The sequence below is a fragment of the Varanus komodoensis genome, unplaced genomic scaffold, assembly GCF_004798865.1.
Source record: "Varanus komodoensis strain SLA01 unplaced genomic scaffold, ASM479886v1 scaffold2, whole genome shotgun sequence".
Taxonomy (NCBI): Eukaryota; Metazoa; Chordata; class Lepidosauria; order Squamata; family Varanidae; genus Varanus; species Varanus komodoensis.
In genome coordinates this window covers 61,017,400-61,041,189 of record NW_025335568.1, presented here as the reverse complement: position 1 = coordinate 61,041,189, position 23,790 = coordinate 61,017,400, and the positions used below count along the sequence as shown (strand labels likewise).

General features: G+C 39.7%; 1 protein-coding gene across 6 annotated transcripts in view; it reads right to left on the bottom strand.

Annotated features, from left to right (window-relative positions):
• Window positions 1-23,790, bottom strand: part of MAP4K3 (mitogen-activated protein kinase kinase kinase kinase 3) — an 82,141-nt gene that overhangs the window by 16,712 nt on the left and 41,639 nt on the right. For 4 of the 6 annotated variants that reach the window (XM_044429696.1, XM_044429698.1, XM_044429700.1 and 1 more), the window contains 8 exons: window positions 15,867-15,925; window positions 14,997-15,035; window positions 14,695-14,751; window positions 11,665-11,707; window positions 8,517-8,679; window positions 7,403-7,515; window positions 4,574-4,615; window positions 1,191-1,275 (listed from right to left, as the gene is read on the bottom strand). In XM_044429696.1, coding sequence (XP_044285631.1) covers window positions 1,191-1,275; window positions 4,574-4,615; window positions 7,403-7,515; window positions 8,517-8,679; window positions 11,665-11,707; window positions 14,695-14,751; window positions 14,997-15,035; window positions 15,867-15,925 — 601 coding nt within the window. The remainder of the gene's footprint in view (window positions 1-1,190; window positions 1,276-4,573; window positions 4,616-7,402; window positions 7,516-8,516; window positions 8,680-11,664; window positions 11,708-14,694; window positions 14,752-14,996; window positions 15,036-15,866; window positions 15,926-23,790) is intronic. The other 2 variants (XM_044429697.1, XM_044429699.1) reach the window with 1 other exon arrangement.

Here is a 23,790-nt window from a genome sequence, read left to right as displayed (position 1 = left end):
AGAATTTCTAGAATTTATCTTTGTGATTTCTTTTCTTGTAGAGAAATTTTACATGAGAGTGCATTCAACTACAGTATACCCAATCTGCACTCCTTGGTACAACTTGTTCTTACACTTGAAGATACTACCCATTCCATTCTGAGGCATGTGTAAGATCAGGCCTTATTCATAAAATTATCTTAAGTCAGGATTGAATGCCAATGTAGCAAGTTCATGGAGGATGATTATTCAAGACAGCAGAATCTTCAACAGAATGAAGAATCTCAGAATGATCTGTCCAACTCAGAAGTGTGATACTTGAGCCAAGGTGCAAGCCTTGGAGACAACTTGGAGAAAATGTTTCCTGTGTACAAGGCTGGAAATTGGATGGTAGTCTGTCTCAGGAATACATTCTGGTCTAAAAATCATCTGGCAAGGGCTGCATTGACTTAAGTCCAGCACTAATTCTTGGAACAACCAGAGAGGAAGGGGCACTTGCTGCCTAAGAGCTGAATAAAGGGAGATATGATAGAGTTGTACAAAAGTATGCATGGTATATGGGAGGTGGAGAAGAAGCCATTTCTCTCTCTCTCTCTCTCTCTCTCTCTCTCTCTCTCTCTCTCTCTCTCAATACTAGAATCCACAGTCAACCCATTTGTGGGAGATTCAGGACAGATACTTGACACAGTGCACAACTATGAATTCACTCCCATGAGATGCACTAATGACCACACATTTTTACAGCTTTAAAAGGGGACTGGACAAACTCATGGAGGAAAGGCTATCATTGGCTCCTAGTCCTATGCTACTTCCAGTATTGGAAGCAGTATGTGTATGTACACTAGTTGCTGGGGAACATGGGTGTGAGGGTGCTGCTGCACTCATATCCTACTTGTGGGTTTCTGGTGGACAGCTGGTTGGCCACTGTGTGAAAACTATGCTGGGCTAGATGGACCTTTGGTCTGATCCAGCAAGGGTCTTCTAAAGTTTTCAGCTTAAGAGAGAATCCTGGTAAGAGAATCCTGTTTTCACAACAGAAAACAGAAAAAAGCATCCATCTTGTTTAACTGCCTGGGAGAAGGATGTCTTTGGGTATCAGCGGGGCAACCAAAATGGTCACAAAATAGTTTTCAGCTGTTTCTTTTTCTTTTGGTTTAGTGGGAACACACTGTGAATACAAAACTTATACAAAGTTTACATGCAATTATTACCTCTTGTATCAGGATTTATCCATGAGGTTGCACAATGAATTTTTAAAGGGCATCCATTGAAAACCTTTGAAAAGCAAGCGCCCATCTGTGAAAAATAAAACCACACACCATTTAAAACAAAGGATTCAGCTTCATTGGGGCACAGCACTGCATGTTTTTTAAGGTCAGCTTTTCCCAGAAATTAACACATTCAAGGCAGCCAAACTGCTAAAGAAGTACTTCTCACCTTGAGAAACACCTGCATTATTTCAATGTTATCAGGGATCCCTTCTCTATTAGCTTTCGAAAGGATAAGCTTTCGAAAAGATAAACCCAGGCCCACAGGACAAAAGAAATGAATAAATTAGCATATGTTTTAATTTATGCAGACTCTAAAGACTGTGCTTATTTTGAAAGAACCTGTCCCTTAAGAAGACCCCTATTTGTAAAATGTGATGTATGGACAGTGGGGAAAAATGCTGCCAGAAAGATTGGGGGAGATGCAGGAAGGGAAGCACATTTGGGCAAAAAGCCTGCTAGTTCAGAGGGATCCAGTGCAATAATGCATCGTAGTTCCTGCACCTTTATTTCAGCCAGTGCCCATGGACAGCAGACTGGTGGGGCTAATGGTCTCCCAGAGATTTGGGGCATCAAATGAAAGATTCAGGGCTCCAGCCTGCTGGACTAATACCACCTCTGCATTCCTTTGTTCTTTGGGTTGCTCTTGCTCCTCAGTGCCATTATGCTGATGCTTTTCACCGACTAGCCTTTTTCTCATTTGCCTACAATTTAATTAGCTGTGGCGAGCCACATTTTGTTTATGTGTGTTCAATGCACTGCAATATCAGATGTTAACTTCCTAATATGACCGAAGAATCACATGGGCTGCCATAGGCTATCAGATTAAATTGGCAAATGAGACAGAATGAGGTTAAAGAAGTTGAAGGAACATAGCAGGAAGAACAATGCCCAAACAAAGCCCTAATTTGCACGTAATGCTAGCCCATGATTTATCTAGCCCATAGTTTATTGCTCTGTCAAGTAATTACCTAGCTGGTGATGAATCAACTATGTTTTATATGCTCAGTCCCTGAGTTTGCTGTTTCCCTTCCATTTTACCCAATTCCTCCCCTGTATAACAAATGCCTTTACTGCACTTAAGTACTGACGAGTAGGAAGACTGAGTCTTTTTAACTCCTCTTGCTGGTGCTTCTATATCTCGGCAAAACAATCCATGGTATTTATTTATGTATATTTATACCCTGCCTTTTTTCTTTTCAAGGAACTCAAAGTGGCTTATATAATTCTCTTCCTCCTCCTCCTCACAACAACCCTGTGAGGGTTGGGCTGAGGGTCTCTAACTGGTTCTGGGTTTACATGTAATGGCAACCCATGGTTTAACTCAACAATGGGGTAGCATTATGTGTGAACCAAGCCAACAGGATGTTTTTAGATATACACATCCAGGACAAAGTGCAGTTTTGCCTCAACCTTAATCCCAAGCACACTGTTCATCTGAGAGGCAGCTTACTCCAGAAAAGTTGCTGAAAAAAAGGACTTAAGTATACTATCAGAGAAATAAAGAGAGAGCCAAATAAGGCACAATCTTATGTCAGTTCAAACAGAAAAAAGCTGTACGACTCCCAGCACACTCCAGCCATTTTTCTGTCTAAACTGGCACAGGACGGCACCCTTAGTAACTAACAAATCCAGTCAGAAATACTACCTATGCTAAAAATAACTGTGGCAGTCAGCCTTCATGCCCCACCCATGTTTTCTAACCATTTTCTTGGTTTAAAAAATCTATAAAACAACTACCATTTTAGTTTATGATATGGAAAATCTCAGGGAGTATGTTTTTAATATAAAAAAGAGAGACAAAATATGAAATTGTCCTTGTTTTTAAGGTTTCCTTAGCATTTATTTCACTTTTATATAACAAATAATGATTTAAAAAAAACAAAACAAAACCCTCATTAAATGTTTCACTCATGATCAGTTTTCACTGCACTTTTGTAAAGAAAATGTACCAATAACAAAACTTATTTACACAAGATCAGGAAGAATCCTATGTGCAGATGATTGTGGGATCACGTGCTCTAGGTGTTCATTTTGCCTTTCAGGGAAGGTTACGTATACATGGCTGTGGGCTGAGTACAGGAGCTCAAGGACCTCTTTACATGACTTATACTTTAATGCTGGGGAGTAAAAACATGTTAACTGTATCTTATTATCTCCTGCTCATTAAAAAAACAAAGCAGGAAAAAATAATCTCTCAAGCCTTCTGTTTGAGGAATATTTCTTAAAGCTTATGAATGCAAACTGAAAGATGTATAGAAGAACACACTTTGTTAGGTTTCAGGAGAAAATCCTCTTCTTTAATCTGAAAACTTTAAACCTAATACTGTTAAGCTATACAGAAGAAAGTAGGGCAAGCTGTCCCTACAAGAATGAAGACTGAAACTGCATTTTACTGTGTTGCTGAGTTCTCCAACCTGCTCTCCAACATTTCTGGTAATTCAAGTATGCTAAAACAGGTAGGATCTTCAAACTAGATACCTGATTTCCTTTTCAAAAGGGATTCTAGCATAAAAGTGTTACAGTTTAAAAGAATATACTAAATTGTATTAAATTTAGAAGTTATAAAATTATATTTCTGTTTTCTGATGCCAGTCCAATTTCATGATAAGAGTACAACCTTGCAGTGCATATAGGGAATTAATATTTTTGACTTCTTGTTTTAATGAATACCTATAACTGATTACTAATGGGGCAGGGAATAAGTGATTTAAACATGACTGGCTGGAAAAGTTCTGTAAGTTTCAAGGTTTAAGAAATTTACCCAGTTAGATTATCATTATAATTGAGATGCAAATTGATTGATTGATTGATCTATTTTTAAAAGAGTGACACAGCAAGAGATATTACAATCAAGTGTATGTGTACTGAGGCAGTGTCCAACAGGTGCACTCCTAACTCACCCTTGCAATATTCCCAAATGTTACATGCATCCCTCTCTCTGCCACTCATGTTTGTTACACAGACTGGCACTCACAGTTCCTTGTCTATGAAACACCAAAGCAAATAAGATGCCTTAATCTATATAAACAGAAGAGAACACATGAATCAGACTTGTCAGAAGACTGCATAAGGTTGATTTTTGTATTAGTTTAAAAATGTTTGTTTGCAGGAGAGACAGCAATGCTACCCTGGCTCCTCTGGAATGGTTGCCTCTCTGCAACTCGTTAAAAACCAGTTCAACTACGTATTTGTTCTAAAGGCACAATATTCTTGAAGCTGAGTATGGTCGTTTAATCTTTAAACCGAAGCTGTACTCCACAACACCCTTAGACAGCATTTTAATTAATTTGAATAGTTCACCTTGTTCAAAACTTAATACTTACATGCACTTTTGGTGTGGGAGGAAGACCATTACTAATTGGTTTCTAGGAAAGAAAACAGTACATTTAAACTGTGACTTTTAAAGTTGACCTTTCTACAACAGCACACATGCCCAAAGGGTAGGGGATACATCAACTAAGGAGTCCACAATTCTGTTTGCTATAGCAGATGTACCATCATCTCCTGGCAAGACTGACGAGTCAAAGCGCCCTCTTCAGCCTGAAGCTACCCTGTTCTCACAGTTCCGGTGGGCTCAGAATTCAGCACAACTATGGGGATGGTCTCTACCCACTCTTTAGCTCCGAACTGGAGAAGAGGCCTGGAGGTGATACAACTCGAAACCAAAATAATCACATGATCCAAGTTGTGAACTGGAAACAGGACTGGGGATGGTCTCTGCAGTTGTGCTGAGCTTGTAGAAACTTGAACTGGGGAGGGGAGCAAGAGATTGTCCCTGGGTTCACATTGTGCCATCTTCAGGGTCTTGGTAGCCAAGCTTTAGCTCAGCTACCAATGTCAGTCATTGTCTGCCAATTCCTGCTTGTACTAAAGCAACTGTGTCCCATAGCATTGTGCTTTCAAACCTTCAAAGTGCTTCATGTGTATTAATTAGCTGTAATGTTATAACAACCCTACAAGAAAAACCAGTATTATCATCTCCCATTTTGCCAGATGGTGGAGAGCAATGGCAGTGAAAATGTGGCCCTCCAGACATTATTGGACTGTAACACTCATCAGCCCTAGCTAGCATAGCCAATGAAGAGGCATGATGGGAGTTGTAGTCCAACAATAGTGGAGGCTACACATGCCCCATCCTTAGCCAATGGCTCCCTAGTATGTTCATTATAGGGGCAAGGCACAAATCATGTCATAGCTCCTGATGTCATAACTCCAAAGTACAATAACTGTACTAGTTAAGAAATATTATTTGTTTTATGTATTACTTAGATTTAAATTCATTTAAATATGAAGATGTAGTAGACACAAATTATCATTAGATTACCACAACCTAAAGCTACTTCAAACATATACAGTGAACTACAAAAACAAAACTGTGTATCAGCCCAACTCCTTAACATTTTATTCAAATAATCTACCCAATTTTCTGCCAGTCATTTTTCAACCACCAGTTGCTAACAATGGGTACCAAGCACAAGTTGTTCCCACTCACAACACCTGACAGTTGTCTCTCAGGTCTGTTAAGAGCTAATTACAATAGCTGGAGACAGATATGTTTGCAGGACCAATCACTGACTCCTACAGACACAGGGAAGTCAACCCCCTCATTCTTTGCTTCAGGCTAAGCAGCTCTTGCAAAAACCAGATGTTCACACAGCTAAGAGCAACTTTATGTATTGGTTACTGAAACTCCAGAGACCCTGAGAGGCTTTCCAGTTGTCCAGGGCCATCCCAAGATACTTATTTTCTGAGCTGAAGAAAAAAGATGGAGTTCTATCCCATACAACGTACAGAAGCCAGCTGGACTTGGCAGCTGAATCCTTCTTCAATACTGGGGATGGAATAGCATCCTCCATTGAAGCAGCCCGGTTTGCAGGGCACGGAGCAGGCTGCAGGACACACAACCCTCTCCCCTCCCCCATTTCCCTGCTATAAAAAAATAACTACTGTACCTTGCTTGCCCTAATGGTGGGCTGGTCCTGTAACTAACAGGGACACACACCCATCCAGAGCCAAGCTCCCTGCTAGTTGGGAAAGCACAAACAGTTATATTTCTCTTCTGTCCATCTGAAAATTCTGTTCGGGTTGTGAATCTTGTTTTGTTTTTCAGGACTAACTGGTTTTGAATTGCTGGAACCTAGCATTTGTTGTACTTCATGATGCTTTGCTGGTGGTCTCCTTGCAGTGCTCCTGTGCAAAAAGGAATCCCCACTAATGTCTACATTGCCCACAGACCTCTCCTTTTCTCAGGCACATGTTCTCAATTACTTGGATGCATTTGTAGAGTGTACAGCCAAGCAACCATCCTGCAAGACCCACTCCTGGAAGCCCTGTTTGCTTTTTGCACCTTCATGCCCCTAAAGCTTTGCCCTCATTCCAGATCACTGCTTTCACCTCATCTCTTGCATGTTACCTTGATGCTGAAGACTTCTGCTCCTCGTGCCTTTGACATGCTTTTCAACAGATTAGAATAGGGGAACCCTACTCCAAACACCCCTGCCCTCATCCCTTATTTGCTTTCTAAGTTCCAGTAACTTTGCCCACAAATACAGAGGCATCATTCTGAAGCTGCCTTGGACTCCTCTGTCACTGTTCAGGTGAGTCAATTTCATTCATTCAACTTGCTGTTGCTCCTTGTTTTTGCTTTATCTCTGCCACTTTCCCCCCTTGTTCTGGCCTCAATTTGTTACTTCTCACTGGATACCTGAATAAGAGCACTTGTGCATTTGGAAGAACATGCTAGTTTCTGGGCCAGAAGTATGACAGTGGCAAAAGCCAGCCAGGTTCATCAAGCAAGAGGATTTTCCTACTCTAAAGTAATTTCTTCCTGTCCTTTGTATCGATGAAGGGCTTCTGCAGTAGATACGGAAATGCAGCTTTCAGATATGTATGGCAACATGTGTTCCAACTATGTGCAATAAGGCATTGTTTAATACATACAGGAATTAGTCTCTCCTTTACCCTATCCAGAGGCTTTAGTCATATGCAGGTGGTTTAATGCACATGTACAACAAAAATTGGATACTTCAAAAATGAGAAATATAATGAAATGAAACAAACAATCAAGGCATATGAGGTTAAAATTAAGAGAAAATCATTTTAGTTTGTCTGCATGCACTGAAAGAGGCAAACGGAAATGTAGCAATACCTACCAGTATTTCCTTCTTATCTTTCCTAGACAGATTCGTGTGTCTGTTCTCATTTGGCTCTTGATGAGGAGATCCCTCTCTGTCTCCATTTAGTTGTACAGAATTCATTCCATTACCTTCATAAGAAACATTTAAAGGCAACTTTGACTTTAATCTAGTTGTGTCATTAGTGGCATTGCTATTCGTACTTGTCCTTTGCTCTTCCCCTGTAGCTTGTTCAGTGCCTTCTAACCTCATCTCCTGGCACTATCTCTCAATTCATTTCAGATTGTTTCATACTAGGGTTTACAAGGTTAGGAACATTCAGAACTGGTTTAGAATTGCCTTCTTCTGCACAGTAGTAATTAGAGTTAGCTTAGACTTCACTGCCACTGCCTGTGAAAGATCCCCCTCCTCAACTACCCAAGCTGCCCTTCAGGAGTTTCTTCACCAACAGTACTATTAGAGATATCCACTCTCTTGTGATGTGGCCATTCCTCCTGAAGATGGTGGATGTACATTAGTCCGGTGTCTCTGCTTTGACCATTCCACTTTGGGTGACCTTGCTAGGAGAACGGCCTATTGAGAAAGTGTGGCCTGCATTGCTTTTGGCTTTTCAGACACTCTCAAACCCCCTCACTACATTAAGGTGCGTATCAGGGGGGTGGGATTGTTTGTTGTTATACTGCTGTAATTTATGGCTTACATAAATAACTGAGTTTTGTGAACTCAGAGGGCTTTCGCTCTTTGGATGCACAGAAATTTAATAACTAAAATAAATTGCTCTGTTTATCTTCAGTGACTGCTTAGAACACACCTCAGCATGACATTACCACTGACATGAACCCTGTATTCACAGACTGCATTTTAAATAGGGTGAGATCGAGAGGAGGAGGGTTATGCAAGCCACTTTGAGTTCCTTGAAGGAAAAAAGGCAGGATATAAATATAATTAATAAAATCTGATGCAAAGGGGGTATAAACATGTTAAGAAGAAAGCCAACAAATTCTGTCTTGAAGGCCTTTGCTGCTTTCCCACATTGGAACATGCCTGCAAATGTTTACTTCTGGAATATGTATATAAGAATGAAAAATTAAACTTTATCAAATTTGAGGTAATATTCAGTGTGACTCATTACCTAAAGCGCTAGACTTCTGCGGAGGTAACCGAGGAGGAGGTGGTCTAGGTGGGACCTGAGTACTTGATTTGGCAGGGCTCTCTGACACAGGACATCTTTTTATGGTTCCTTGATTATCATCCTCAGAAGAATGCAAGTCCTGTGGTATGTAGACGGATTTAGGCTGAAAAGATACAAATTATTACTCTGAAGTATCTATCTAGCTAGACATTCGAACATTTATAGCATCTTAAGTTTCCATACAATTTCAGAAAAATGGCATAAAGGGATACAATTTCCTTCACTGGAAATGCATGCATAAAAGCAATGAAACCTGAATTCTTCTTCAATTGAAATTCTGTCTGATAATGAGTGGTTTAGCAACGGTCTCTAGATGATCTCCCCAGGTATTTCCCACACAATGGAAAAAATACCAAAGCACAAAACAGGTGAAAGTTTCACAAAATCTACATGTATCAGCTGCGTTTTAGCTCAATGGTATTAACATAGGGTTGAAAATGTATGCACATAATGACTACAATTCAACAGAGGCTCTGCATTCTCGAGCTAAATTTAATCTGTCTGCTGAGAGAACTATTTGAAAAAGCAGACTTTTAAAGAGAAGGCAGCTCAAACTATGACCATGTTTGGCGCTAACGCTGAATGAGCCTCAGGCTCACATGCACCTTCCATTTTTTTGGTACAGCCAGTAGAAGTTCAGAAGCCTTCACTTCCAGTTCAAACTAGTTTCTCATTGTATCCAAAACGCCTGAAAAAGCCACAATCAAATCTTGGCTTGTGAGCTTGGCCTCTCTGGATAAGCCGCAATTAAAAGAAACCCTGGTAATTCGACAATGGAAGGAAGATGCTTCAGACTTCCTCATGCCCATGCTGGAGAAAGGGGAAGTGTGGCAGTGAGTGGGAAGCAAGTACGCTCGTGTGCATAATCTAAACCATGATTTCACCTCCATGTTAGGCCGTGGGGATAGGAGGCAAGATCCTCTCATCTTTCCCTGTTACTGGGCATGGCAGCAGGTGGTGTCAAGGAATGGGGAAGCGACAGGCTGCTTTATGCTGGGACTGAAGCCCAGTCCACGGTGACTCATCCCTTCCTCTTTTGCTTAGGTTGCTGCCACTCACCACAGAAGGAGATGGACCGCTTTGTGCTGAGGAAGCCCAGCTTATCCCTGCCACTGCCAACTGATTAAAAGTACCTCTGGGACACTGTTTAGCAGCACCCCCTATTGCACTTCCCACAGTGTCCCCACATGGTGGGAGGCCCAAGGGGGAGAACAGGAGGGTAGAGGGATCTCATGACACCCACTGTTTCCAATGTCTATCAAGCACATCGCATGCCCTGGGGGTAACAAGCTGCACTGTGCAGCTCCAATGCAGTGAGGCTTGCTGTGTCATGGGGGCCTGGCTAACACGGGAAAAAGAGTAAGTTGTCTATACAGTTTCATTAAAAAGGACTCTAAAACCAGCTAAAAAATGCAATCCTTAGGAGGGGGTGAGAGCAACTCCATTGGCTGACAAGATTATGAAAAGATGGTTCCACATCTCCAAATTCTGCTGAGCAGCTTTGTAGTTCCTCTATTGGGCCTCCTCTCTTTTCTGATTTAAGGAGGTAAAAATGCTCTGCGATCAGTTGCCAGGCTCCGAAATTCTATCAGGCTCTTACAGGAAATACACCAAGCCTTTTAGTTGGGAGTTTTACTTCCCCATTTAGCGTTATTGAAGTGGACGTAAGTGTTTCATTCCTATATTTCAAATTAATCTGCTTTACTTTTTAAAGGCCCTTTATGCCTTGTCTGTGGCAGCGATTCTTTTTCAGTGGCAGCCCTTATTCAAGTGGGATAGTGGGGGAGGTATAAAAAGAAATCTATCTCTAAGGACCCCAGGAGGGTGTAAAGTAGTTATGAACAGGTGACAGAGTACAGAATTCAGGGACAGAAGATACTTTGAGTGAGGGGCCATGGAAGGTGCGTAGTTTGATCTTGTGACTATCTAAAACTAGCTATGGTATGAAGAAAACGGTTGAGGGACAAATGACATGGAAGCAAGGTGGAGATGCACTGGTAGGTGGACTGAAGCTTTTTCACTTGTTGGCTTAAACCCGGCCAAGCAGGGGGACAATATTCAACTCAGGACACTTCACTTGGATCCCAGAGACTTATCAAACGGATCTCACATGGTCCTTGACTTTAAGCAGTGGTTCCTTCCCCATCCCCTGTACATGGCTTCTGCAAGTAATATTTGTATTGCCCTGTAACAACTACAGTTTAATCCTAAGTGCATGTGGGAAGGCTGAAGTTACTGGTCATGAAGGAAAGACACTCTGCGGTTTAAAAACCATAATATTTTAAAGTTGTAATAGTTTCAGCAATTGTTATTATTCTTGTGCTCATTATGCCACTGAATGCAATCATGAGAGTAATATGGAAATCTAGGCATTAAGAGTAATCGTCATCATGGCTGCACTCAGATATAACAAACCATGGCTTATTATTAAAAGATAGGAAGCTGTATCTTTTCAAGGAAACAATCTTAGGTGCTTAAGGATGCAGTCCTATGGAATGTGCCCTCTCTGTTCAGAAGCCTGCAAACTTCCAAAATTATTGTGTTCTGGCAAGTTGAAGTTAGCAGGGCAGGAGAAATGGCAGAGGTAATTTTTTGACTCCCTATCCTTTGGCCTTGGCTTAAAATGTATCCTGGTTTCCTGCCTCTAGCCAGAACACCCACTTTTCAATTTTCCAAACCCTGCAAAGGCAGCTGGCATGGTCTCTCCATGCCAAATGCAAGAGGGCAGAGACTGAATCACTGACTTCTACTTCTGAGGCTAGACTGCTGTCTCCAATCTCAGAAAGGCCTTTCATCAAGTCATCCTATGGTTCCTGGATCAATTGTCCAAGACCATATGCTTGTCCTCCGAAACAGCTTCTTGGCTTGGAATGTATAGGAAACATTCCAAGAATGTTTCTAAGAAAGCAGAAAATTCTGCAAAAGCCAGGCATGTGAAGGGAAGGTGAAAGGAGATCAGGGAGGATGAATTGTGTGGAGCACACAGCTCATTCTTGGTCCAATGAATCATTACTTATCTGACCAAGATTGTTATGGATGAATCAAACCAAAAAGAACATTTCCTGCAGGAAGATGGCACCCTTCTTACCTTTGGTGGTAAAGGAGGTGGCACTTTTGCCTTCATAGTTGAGCTACAAGATGGAAATTGAGAATTAATTACAAATATCCAGTTATGCTGTATAAAAGCAAGATGTCCAGTGTTTGCAAGGTACCATCCTAAGTGATCTACACTTTGGTGGAGACCATAAGAACCAAGACCCATAGATTTTGAGAGACTCCTGGGGACCCTGTCTTGCAATTCTTGCCATCTTGGATTGTGTTATTATGTGCCAGCAAGTCATCTCAGACTTATAGTGATCCTATGGATGAAAGCGCTCCAAAATACCCTATCTATGACAGCCCTGCTCAGCTCTTGTAGATTCAGGGCTGTGGCTCCTTTATGGAGTCAATCCATTTTACATTTGGTCTTCCTTTTCTTTTTCTGCCTTCAATTTTTTCCTAGCATGATTGTCTTTTCCAGGGAGTTTCCATCTCAAATTATACTAAAGCAAATCCATCATATTCCACATGACTTTAAATTCTATTTATCAAGATATCTTCCAAGGTCAAATTTCACAGATTTGAATGCGAGGCTTTCAGATAAGATGGTAAATGCAACATGCCTCCTCTACTGCAGTTTAGGATCAACTTTGAAATAATTAACATTTGAATTATGTTACATGTTATTAAAATACAGAAATGCTGTGCATCCACTCTGTTTATGGTACATTTCAAATATAGTGAACAAGTTACTCAGCACATATTTAAGTTCACAGCATGATTTAGGGCAAATCCAATACAATCTGAGACAAAACAAAGGCATACAATCCAGCAGACCTGGGTGGGGCACACTGGGAGTTGTAGGTCTTTTTTCTGTCTTAACTTACGTATGATTGTGCTTTTAGTATACTGGAATTTTAGTGTATTAGAATTTACAATAAATATAGTGCATACAGGCTTTAAAGATACCAAAATTAAGAACCCAAAATCTATTGAAGAAAACCCATCAAATATGATTAAACACCAATCATTTGGAGGGATAGAGAGATTAGTTTCTGGTATTATGGGTGGTTGATTTCTCAGAAGAAAATGGCAACATTTAAAAGTGAGGGCTATGAAGTAGGCTATGAACATTCAGCTGCAACCCCACATTCCATTATATGCACAATTCCTACTAAAATTAAAGAGACTTAAGTGAGTACATCTGCATGCTGGCCAGGCTTTTCAAAATGATGTACCATTATTAATTTGAATATATTTATGAGAGTATGAGATATACTGGCTTTTCTCACTTTTGTATTTCAGCTTGATCATAGCCAATTAAAATCCATATCAAGATATTTTGTCAATGCATGTGTTTCCAATGCATTCATTGCCAAATAAATTTAAGTCTCCCAAAGAAAAAGCCTACTCTAAAGCCCAGCCTTAGATAATCAGATAGCAGCAGAAAAAGAACATTGTGTATAAAATACTTTATTTACCCAGTATTTGGGTTTAAATTATTGACTTGATTCCCTACATATTGATGGGGAATCACATTTTCTCTCCTTGACTGTCTTTTTCCAAATCCCAATAGTGTCCTGTTAAATAATAGCATGTTTATGGTCTTTTGTAAATACAGAATTTCTATCTATATAAGAGGTTTTGGAAATACAGGCTTGTTAACTTGCATTAAAATTACATTGTTGAAAGCAACATAAAGTGGAAGTAAGGCTAAAATCCTGTACCCTCTTCTCTGAGAGTAAGTCCTTTGAACACAATGGGATAAGACTGCACTATGCCTATTGTGAACACAGACGTGCTAAATGTACATAGTGCACAACTAGTGTACCTAGGCATACCAAGGCCATATGTGCACCAGTTGCTGGGGAATGTGAGCAAGAGGGTGCTGTTACACTCGTGTTACTTGTGATTTTCCCATGGGCAGCTGGTTAATCACTGTGTGAAAAAAAAATGTTGTGCTCGTAGATGGACCCTTGATCTGAGCCACCACAGTGTTTTTTGCTTGTATGCACTATAAGTCAAAAATATGAATATTATGGCTTACTCCAAATGGAGGGAAAACTCTTGCACTAATTCAGTGTTAGGTGGCACACTGAAATGCACATCAATACACAAGTCTTACTGAGGAGCTGTTTCAATCCTACAAGTGAGCTTTTTGGGATGTATTACATGAGTCCAAATAAAGTAGTACTCTCAGACATATCCTTTTACATATAGTAAGTTAGCACAAATAAAAGTATTCCGATTGTGATACAGAATATAAAGGATCTGACTTAGGGTAGTAGCACTCGATTGAAGTAACTACCAGTCTGGATTTTGCCAGTGGCAAGTTCTAGGTTAAGGAGCAGTGAATGCTTCACTTAGGCAGCTGGAAAGGAACTTTTAATGTCATCATGAAATCAGGACAGGATCATATGCTGAACGTTGTGTTTCTGTACTATAGTCTCAAAGAAAGGATGTACAGATTTTGATTATCTGTTCACGTGTGTTTTGCAGATTTTCAAAAGTCTTCTATTCAACATCTTCTCAATAACAGACGATTTTGTTCTATTGCTAGGTATTTGCATTAGTGCAGGTGTCCATTAGTCCTAATGCATACTTGCACAAATATGCATTCGTTAATGAAAAACCAGCCCACAGGTGTGTGACTTAGAAAAGGCTGGCCTTCTATCCAGGTTGGATAGAATAGAGACCAAACTCTTTGGACTTTGTTACGTATTGAATCTGTTATCCCTTCTCTCCAGGGCATATGCAGTACCAATACAGACTGCATTCTGTGATGGATGACTGTGCAGGTGTTAAGTGAGAACGTTTAATTCCTGGGAAGATAATACTTGCATCTCAGCCTGCTCCTCCACTTCCATACCAGAATGGATATCCCCTGCCTGCTTCCCCTCTATGCTGCCAGGGGAGAACCCACTGCTGCTTTATCCTCCCAACAGGAAGCGGTCTATAAGGAGGATACCATCCATATAAATACTGAAGTGGGGAAAGTTCATAAAGAGAAGACTGTCAGAAGCAACTCTCCTCAATGCTCTAAGAAGCAGATACGTATTTTAAGATTAACAGGACCTACTGTTTAGACTCATCACTGTCCACTTCTTCATCATCATCCAGATGTGCAACATGTCCCCTAAGGAGTTAAAACAGTACACCAAAGTGTCAACTTGTGTACAGCTATCAAAGATTTGTTCTTGGCAGTCCTTAAAAAAGTGTTTTTAATTTAGTAAACTATCATTACAAGACAGACAAGCAAAGGATCCTCTGTAAGCGCTTGACAAGAATGTGGCCAAACAAGTAGCATCAGACAGAGAGATACAAGAAACATCTGTGCACAAGTAAAAGGATTTTGCAATCAAGAGAAAAGTTAAGAATTACCGCTGATGCAGTTCTTCTTCAACTGATTTTAGAAGGCTCCTTTAAAAATAGAAGCAAAATTCAAGGACTGGACACATTTAGCAGAAGCACACAAAATCAGACACACTTTTTATGATTTGACATATGTAAGCCATGCAATAAATTACATCAGTTATTTAAGATAAAAGAAACAGTGCAATTTTGATCTGAAGCAAACTAATTGCAGACTACTATTAAAGTGTATCCAGCTGTATATCAGCATGCTAATTATTGCACCTGATAATCATCTCTATATAGACTAGGGCATGTGTAGTTTATCTTAAATATAGTTAGCAAAGGATGAAACCACTCTAAAACAATGTAATGTGTGGCCATAAGAAAAAAGAATGGTAAAACTTAGGGTGACCTTGCACTATTTTCTCACACCTACACTACTTCTAAACTAACTTAAGTTTCTGGATTACAACAAAAAATACTTTTCTACAAAACTATTTTTCACAAAACACTGCTTCTCTCAAAGGGTTCCATCACTGTGGAAGTGACTAGGCACTTGATTTAACCTTGGCATTAAAGCTAGGTCACATACACACAGACACGTATATATACACATACATAGGCACATTTTAAGGTACAGATGCATATGAGGAAGCAGACATTCTACCTACCCTACAACCATCCAAAATACCTTAGCCATATATGGATGTGCAACAGCTAAATGTTGATTGCAAAATACCTGGTCATCAATCACTTTCAATCACTCTTTCAATTGCTTAATTTTACAACTGATTTCATTGTATAGAAATGTAAAATTCCTGATTAAATAAATCAATGCATTTAGAAACACTGCCAAAAAAGAAAAAAGAATAAACTGAGTTACTAAAAAATACTCACTTATTTGCACCCAAGAAGTAACTGCCTTGGGGACTCTGACCATACTCTAGCTGCAAATCCTATTAAAACAACAACAACAACAAAATAAATAAATAAATTGACCAATGGATCTCTCATCGCATGTCCTTCCCTGTTACTGAACTCCAGCAAATGACTTGCTATCACTGTATATAACTGACTCTCACATTTTCCTAAAGAAGCACTACAAATTTCCACACAGATAAGGTAAGTGCCACAAGGAACAAGGTTCTGAGACATTCTGAGACATTCTGCTGCCTCTATCCTCAGGGAACCAAGGATGGAAGAAAATTGTTATAATACAGTAATTGTTGTCTACATCTTTTCTTCTTTTCTGAATCGTTACCGAAAGGAACAAAACCAGTTTGACTATAGAAGTGCAAAGAAAGATGAACATTTATGCAACTAGAACTGCTGGCACTATCATACTAAAGTCTCTGAAAAGCTATTGTTTTACCCAGCCCAAGACCTGCATTATATCTGGGCATATTCAGACAACCTTCTATTACTATCAATACACCTCCTGTGAACAGAAAATGCACAATGACTTAGAAATCTATGTGGATATAACTGAATGTAGACTAGGGATCCTAGCTTTGCACTACAGAAACAGGTCTTGAGAATCCTGAAAACCTCAGGATTGTGTTGGCGAGGTGCAGGGGAGATCACTTGCCCTGCTCAGGCAGAAAACAGAATAAGAGACATGCATATGGGCAATCTCAGCAAATTTAAGAGGAACCAGAATATTTAGGAAGGAGATCCAATCAATAACGTGCATAATTCCTGTCTCTTTGTATGAACACTATTTCCCTTTCCTTCATGCCTTCCTACTTTCTTACTTCCTACATACTATAGCTGTGTGCATCATTCCAACTTCTCAACCATCACAGGCTGTGTCAAGGTATTCAAGTACGGGTTTCTCTACTGGGAAGAGAGTGGGTGGATGAAGTGGCCTCTATCTCACAGCAGCAGCTTTAACTAGATAGCTTCTTTGGCCTCTTTCCAGGTTTATGATTCTACACAAATATGAAAAAGATAATAACTTATACCTGTAGTAATCTTGTGTCAAAGTAACCTGTACCCTTTAATTTTTAAGGTCAAATAATCACTCAACAAGTCTGCAGTATGACCTGTTTTCTTTTTCTAAGCCTAAAAGTAAGTTATGTGAAGAAATTCCCCCTCCCCAAGGTGGTTGGTTAAGGAAGGTTAAACAGCCCAAATTACTGAAAAATGGGCAAAGGATAAGATTGCAAACAATGCTGGGTTAAATTAGAAGGGAAGCAATTCTTCCTCCAAAAGGAATTTTTGGAGGGTGCTGTAGTACTTGAGAATTTCAGAAATGTTTTTTGGACTTGAGGCATTTGAATGAGAAGGGAAAACCAAGGTGAATCTAGCTCTATGTAATCTAGTAAAGTGTATGATACTCGTGATTTGCATACACAAAAACTCTATGCAGCTGAAGCTATCTACTTAAATTGCAATAAGTTAAATGATCATAAGTTTGCAAAAGGATAACTGCTGGAGTTACCATGAGTCACCAAGGGTCCCAACAAAGCAAATGTGATTTAAATAGTTTTTTAAATGACAAGCAGTAGACACAAATCAATGAAATATAAGTGAAAGCCTTGCCTCTAACTATCCAAAGGCTGTCTCCACGGCATTCATTCAAACAGCATCCATCATGGCATGGATGGATATTCCCTCTCCCTTGCTGTGGTCCACCCACATCTGCTATGGAAGGCTGGAGGATAGATGGGCTAATGGGAACGGGGACACTCTGCTATGTGAGCAGACATTCCTTCACACCATACTGGATATTGGCCAGAGAGAGCGGCAGCAGTTGTACCTACTAAATAAATGTGCATAAAAATGGGAACTGGAGTTCTTATGGCTGGGCAGAGGCAAAATGTTTCTCTCAATTTGTGAAGTGTAGACTGTGGAAATATGTCATCTACAGCAGTGACAGAAAAGTTAATAAGAGAAAATAAGCAAATCTCTGCAAAATGTAAAGAGACCCTTCATCTGTCATCACACATTGGAAATCTTAAAGGAATATTTTTATGAAAAGTGACATCTGTCGGTGTGGTTTATATTTATATTGTTTAAAGGCTTAACCTTTTGTTTACAGCCAGTTTACTATCCTGCTGTCTGTTGGTGTCCATACATTAATATCTGAGCATTGTTTTGCATGTTTCAAGTTTTTTCTAAGCTACTACTACTATGTGCTTTTAAAATAACCTGCATTTCAGCCTAACACTGAAAAAGGATTTTTTGGATGGTGCCCTTTAAATATTTGTGCTGGAAAGTGAAGCTTCTAAAAGGGAGCAAAATCATCACCGCCTTATCTTGCACAGAATTTTAATGTGGATTAGAATACTCAAATCATCTTTCTAGAACACATGCATCTGAAAAGACAAATGGCAAGTGTGTGCACATGCAAAAACAGCGGTGTAGAAAAGGACTAACATTTATTACATCACATGGTACAAATAGAAGCCACTATCTAGCATAGCCAAAGTAACCAAGTCCTGCTCTTCGTTTTCCTGGACAATACTGTGGGATATTTTACTGTTTAAGGAACTCACACTGCATTGTACTATACTGAGAGTGAACATTAGTACTGACCATTAAGGTATTTGCAATGACATAAGCCAGCATCATCAAATGTGGCTATATAGGGTGATATCTAACCATGTTTTCCTACTAAGAGGGAGGGAGGAATTCCTTGCCCCACTGAAGCCCCCACTATGCTCTCAAAACTGGTCTAGAGGAGAAAATCCCATCATGGAAAATGGACTTGCATTCATGCAATGTTGGATTTCACTTGTAGTATATTCTGGGTATACATATCTAGGCATGTAATGGTAACAAAACATTTTTCCCTTACAGAGGCAGAGCTGGGATTGCCCTTCTTCCATTCTGAAATAGACTTAAAACCGTGTCTAGTTCAATGATTCAGCCAAACAGGACTTTGGTACTGTTGGTGAGAGCGAAAGTTTCCATGGTCCCTGCTGTTCCTCCAACAAAACATGTGATATAGTCTACACATGCCATCACTTCCCCTAAAAGGGAACACAAGCAACAGAAGGATTGTGCTGCCCACACATACAGCCTCATCACACAACATGCAGCAGGCATGGGGGGTGGGCAAATGAGCCCTCCTCACTTTCACTCTTCATACACAAAGAAATTCTTTGATGTGTGAACCAAAGTGCTTTGTAAAAGAATATAGTGGGTATGGAGAAAGATTGTGAGGGAAGGGGAATTGTTTTTTTTAAACCATTGTTTTATTTGTGCAGAAGAAGAATACATGGTTAAGAGTTCAGAAAAAAAGATAGAATATAGAATGAAAAAGCGAAGTGGATATATAAAATGACATTCCGAGGAAAAATAGATAAAGTTCAAGCTCTCAAAAGAACTTCCAGAGACACTAAAAAAAAGTAGTTGAAGAACTGAGGTGACAGGTGGGAACTCCTCTCATATATATCAAATGCAGGGGGTAGGGAAGCAGTTCCTGCCAAAACGCTGTGTGTGATGCACAGAGACCACCAAAAAGAGCTTTCCTTTCATGTTGGCGGAAATGATTTAAAAAATGGGTTGAATTCAGACTTGCCACTCTGTGAATAGAAGGACTCCTTTTCCTAGTAAAGGGAAATGGGAAGAAGACAGGAGGGTGGCGCTTTCTTTGTAATTTGCCCTCCTCCCTACGGACCCCAGTAATCCTTTCCACACTGTTTAGAATGGTCCTCCAAACCTCTGGGGCAGTATTTGATGTAGTTCTGGGGACTGCAGGGGGATACTGGAGGACATTCCCACCTTTTTGTCTTCCTCCATCACCACGGAATATATCCATTCCATTTTATAAGAACGAACTCTACGGGCTTATCCTGTGCTTTTCATATCAAAGCTTAGGTCATATGCAGAGACCTGATTCAATTCCCCAAGACAGACTTCTACTTTTTCAATGGGCATCTAAGGCAACTACAGACTGACTTTCTGAACAAAGTCGAAAAAGAGATTCTTTGAGCTGCATTCGATGTATTTAAGTATGAAGAAAATAATGGTTGAATAATTGAATATTACTTGAATAATTGTACACATAATAGCACAGAGGGATTTTGTTTTATAAAGGCTTTTACGTGGTGCTTTAATGTTGCCCTGTTTTGTATTTTTTGTATTTGTAACTATGGAAAATGAAAGGGTTATTTTCAGGAAGGCTACACTGTCAGGAATTTTGGAGAAGTTAAGAATTATCATACTCCTTCTCTACTTAGTATATGTATATAAACTGCTATAGAGGATTCAAAGGGCTTTATATATATTGCTAGAAGCCTTACAATAACGCCAATAAAGGACAAGCAGATATTATTCCTATATTGCAAATGAGGACAAAAGCTGAGGACCCCTAAGTGAAGGAAACACGTAAGTTTAGGACACCTAAGTAAAAGCAACACCCAAAACATGGAACTTCCAAATTTATAGTTGCCTATTAGCTACTATATACTACAATAGCACCTGAATGCAGATAATACATGACTATGCTACTGCACAAAGCATTGCTACTTTAGACAAAGGAACAATGAAAAGAACAACTTAATTGAAATTCAAAGAAAAGAACCAAAAGAAACCTAAACTGGCAAGGGTATTTAATATCCTAGCAGGAAATATTGAGAGATACTTTGGGCAGTGATTGGTATACTGTTTTGAAAGATCTCATTATCTGGTTAATGATGGAATGAAAGACATTGCAGTGAAATACATTTTTTAAAGGAACGTAATTTGATAAGAAAACAACAACCACCACCACCACCACCACCACCAAGATAGCCTTCCTGGACCATGAGAAATGAACCCAAAACCCACAGTTGGGCAATCTTTTTATCAGGACCAAATGAAACACCACGAAAGACTGTGTAAATATTTGAGTTCTCTGAAACTCTTCATCAGGCTAGATAGTAAACGAAAAGAAACTGATGGGGTGGAAAAACAAGGAAGTAGGAAATTCAGGCCAGATGTTTTGATAAAAAGATATACTCAAGGTTTTGCAAGAGCCTTAAAGAAAATTTTCCCCCAGGAAAAGTTGTCCTAAATGGTTCCCCATTGCTGGTTAGCACAGACTGTACTTATAATAAGTGATGTGAGGATAAAGAATGAGGTTGTCAGATGATGCTGTCAAGCCTACGTCTTTCAGAACTAGGCTATAAAACTAATTAATTCTAACCCAGTCCTCTCATGTAACCTTCTAACAAAAGCTTTGGTGCAAGCAGTAAGCATACTTGACAAGGCATGCTTTTGCTTCAGGACCAGGAATGTTGCTCGAATATAAGAGAAAAGGTTAAATAAGATGCACACAGATTATTATCAAGCTTGAAATTTAAGAAATCATTGCTACATTGTTTTTTTTAATAAGTTCACTCCTGTTTACAAGATGATTTGATTTTACATGGCTTGGACTATAATGGTAACAAATTTAAATATCTTTATGATTACTTTGGAGATAAGCACTTTATCTATTTTGTATTGATATTTTGAAAAAGCAGCAGCAGCAGCAATGTTGTTGTTCTGTTAGATGCAAATTTACATGTTATAATAGTCTGTGTTAATACTAATTTGCTGTGTAAATGGTCAAATTATACCTCATGCAACTTGCACTTTAACAGATAATTAGGGAAGATTGGTTCTGTCATTTGTCATGTACAGATCATTGAAACAAAACATTTTAAGACATTGCCAAACACAAATTTCATGCTGCTTTATATACATATGCCAAGCACAAGTCTCGGGTACATATAAAGTCTGTGATACATATGAAAAAATCTTTAAAAATAGCAGCTGTACAAACCACACTGAACACAAACTGCAAAGGTGCAAACCGGTGTGTTTAAACAGAAAAAAGGCTTACAATTCCCAACATGGCCGTGTCAGCCATGCTGCAAGTTGTAGAATTGTTTGTCTAAGCAAGCATAGGATTGTGTGCAAAATCAGTTAATTCTGTGTTCCGCAGAAGGTCTTCACATTTTACATTCAATAGACATACCTACACTCTTTAGCAACATTCGGTAGTAAATTTTAGACCTATTACTCAACAGTGGTCAGGGGGTTTGTCTTTTTTTAGCACTTCCTCAGATTTAGTAATGTCTGCACTTGGCCTCATTATGGTAGAAATTCAAATTCAATCAGCATCCCCCAAAACTTAGGAAACAGACAACAACTAATTCCAAGCATATGGACATTTTGCAAAAAAGATTATTTGTTGTTCTATTCCATGCTTGGTGCCTGCCCTGCCTCAAAGATAACAGGTGCTCCGAAGTTTTATGTAACAACTAGACCTGTCCAGACACTATTTTGCTTCTTCAGTGTGAGTCAGAGTGGGCCTTGGGCTCATTTACTTGCTTTTTCAGGCAATGGCCTAGTTCAGTGATGGCGAACCTTTTAGAGACCAAGTGCCCAAACTGCAACCCAAAACCCACGCATTTATTGCAAAGTGCCAACACTACAATAAAACCTGAAAACTGAGGTTTTAGTTTAGAAAAGACAACTCACAGCCAGTCCAAGCATCTCTCTCTCTCTCTCTCTCTCTCTCTCCCCCCCCCCTCCTTGGCAGTGCACTGATGGGCCATGCGAAAGCTCGGACGAGTTGCAGCTAATGAGTCGTGGCTTGTGATGTCATCACCATGCACCACTACTCCTTTCTGAGCATGTGCATGGCCCCTATGTACGCTGTTATCCGATGTTCGGCTGCTGGGGAAATGCTGGGGTGACTTGGCTCGTGTGCTGACAGAGAGGGTTCTGCGTGCCCTCTGTGGCACGTGCAGTATAGGTTCGCCACCACTGGCCTAGTTCATGACCAATTCCATGGCTTCTGCAATCCTGCAACTGGCAGGGCAGCAGAAACATATGAATGCATTGTCTCCTGTCTGCTTGTATTGTCAGTTAATTATTCAGGAATGCAACATTCCTGAGATGTTTTGTGATATCCAAACCTAGAAAACTAGCACATAATGTTAGGAAATCATATTCATTAACGGCATTCTTGGCCTGTTGATTGAAAACACAAGTGGTGAGTGGGAGAAGGCAGGAATTGACTGTGCTATGAGAACCAGATCACTGAGTAAATCGAGAGACTTTGTATTTAGACAATCACAGGATCTTTGATTCTCTGAGACAGAACCCAATTTCTAATCGTGCCATCAAGGACAATCAATGCTCTTAACATGTGTTACCTCCAAGTTCACTTGTTTCTGCTTACTAAGAGGGGATCAGGGAAGGAGAAGGAAGATGATGGCCTGTGCTGGCCGTGGGTATCAATCTGACTATGGGTAAATCCAGGGGTGACGGAGGTTTGTACAAGGCCACTGACACCATCCTTCCCAATGTAGAAAGTATGATAAGTTTTCTAAAAACTACACTGCCAATGCCAAAGAAAAGATTATCAAAAAGATTTTCAAAAGCTTTTTCTTCACATTTTTCTATAGCTGTATTTACAATGCTGAAATAACTCTGGCAGAAAGTCAAGTATAAACTTCCTAATAAGAAAGCTGATGTTTGTAAAAACAAATGACGCACAGTATGCTTTGTTCAGTGCAGATGCCCATTAAATATATCAACACATTAAGTGGTCTTCTGTTTGCTTACTGAGCAGAGAAATCACAACTGATACATTCTTCAAATAATATAGAGGCAGAAAGAATATAATACTCTTCAAAGAAACTTGTTCTGGTTTAATGTTACAGGAGTGCCTTGGGAAATGTTTATGGAATTTAGATCTGAACAAATCAGAACACAAAATCACAGAACAAATCGGAAGTCACCATTCAACAGAACTACCTGGAGACAAAGAGTTGGATCCAAATGTAAGCTTCTGCAAACAGAAATATCTATTCCACCCACAGGAGGTTTTTGATCA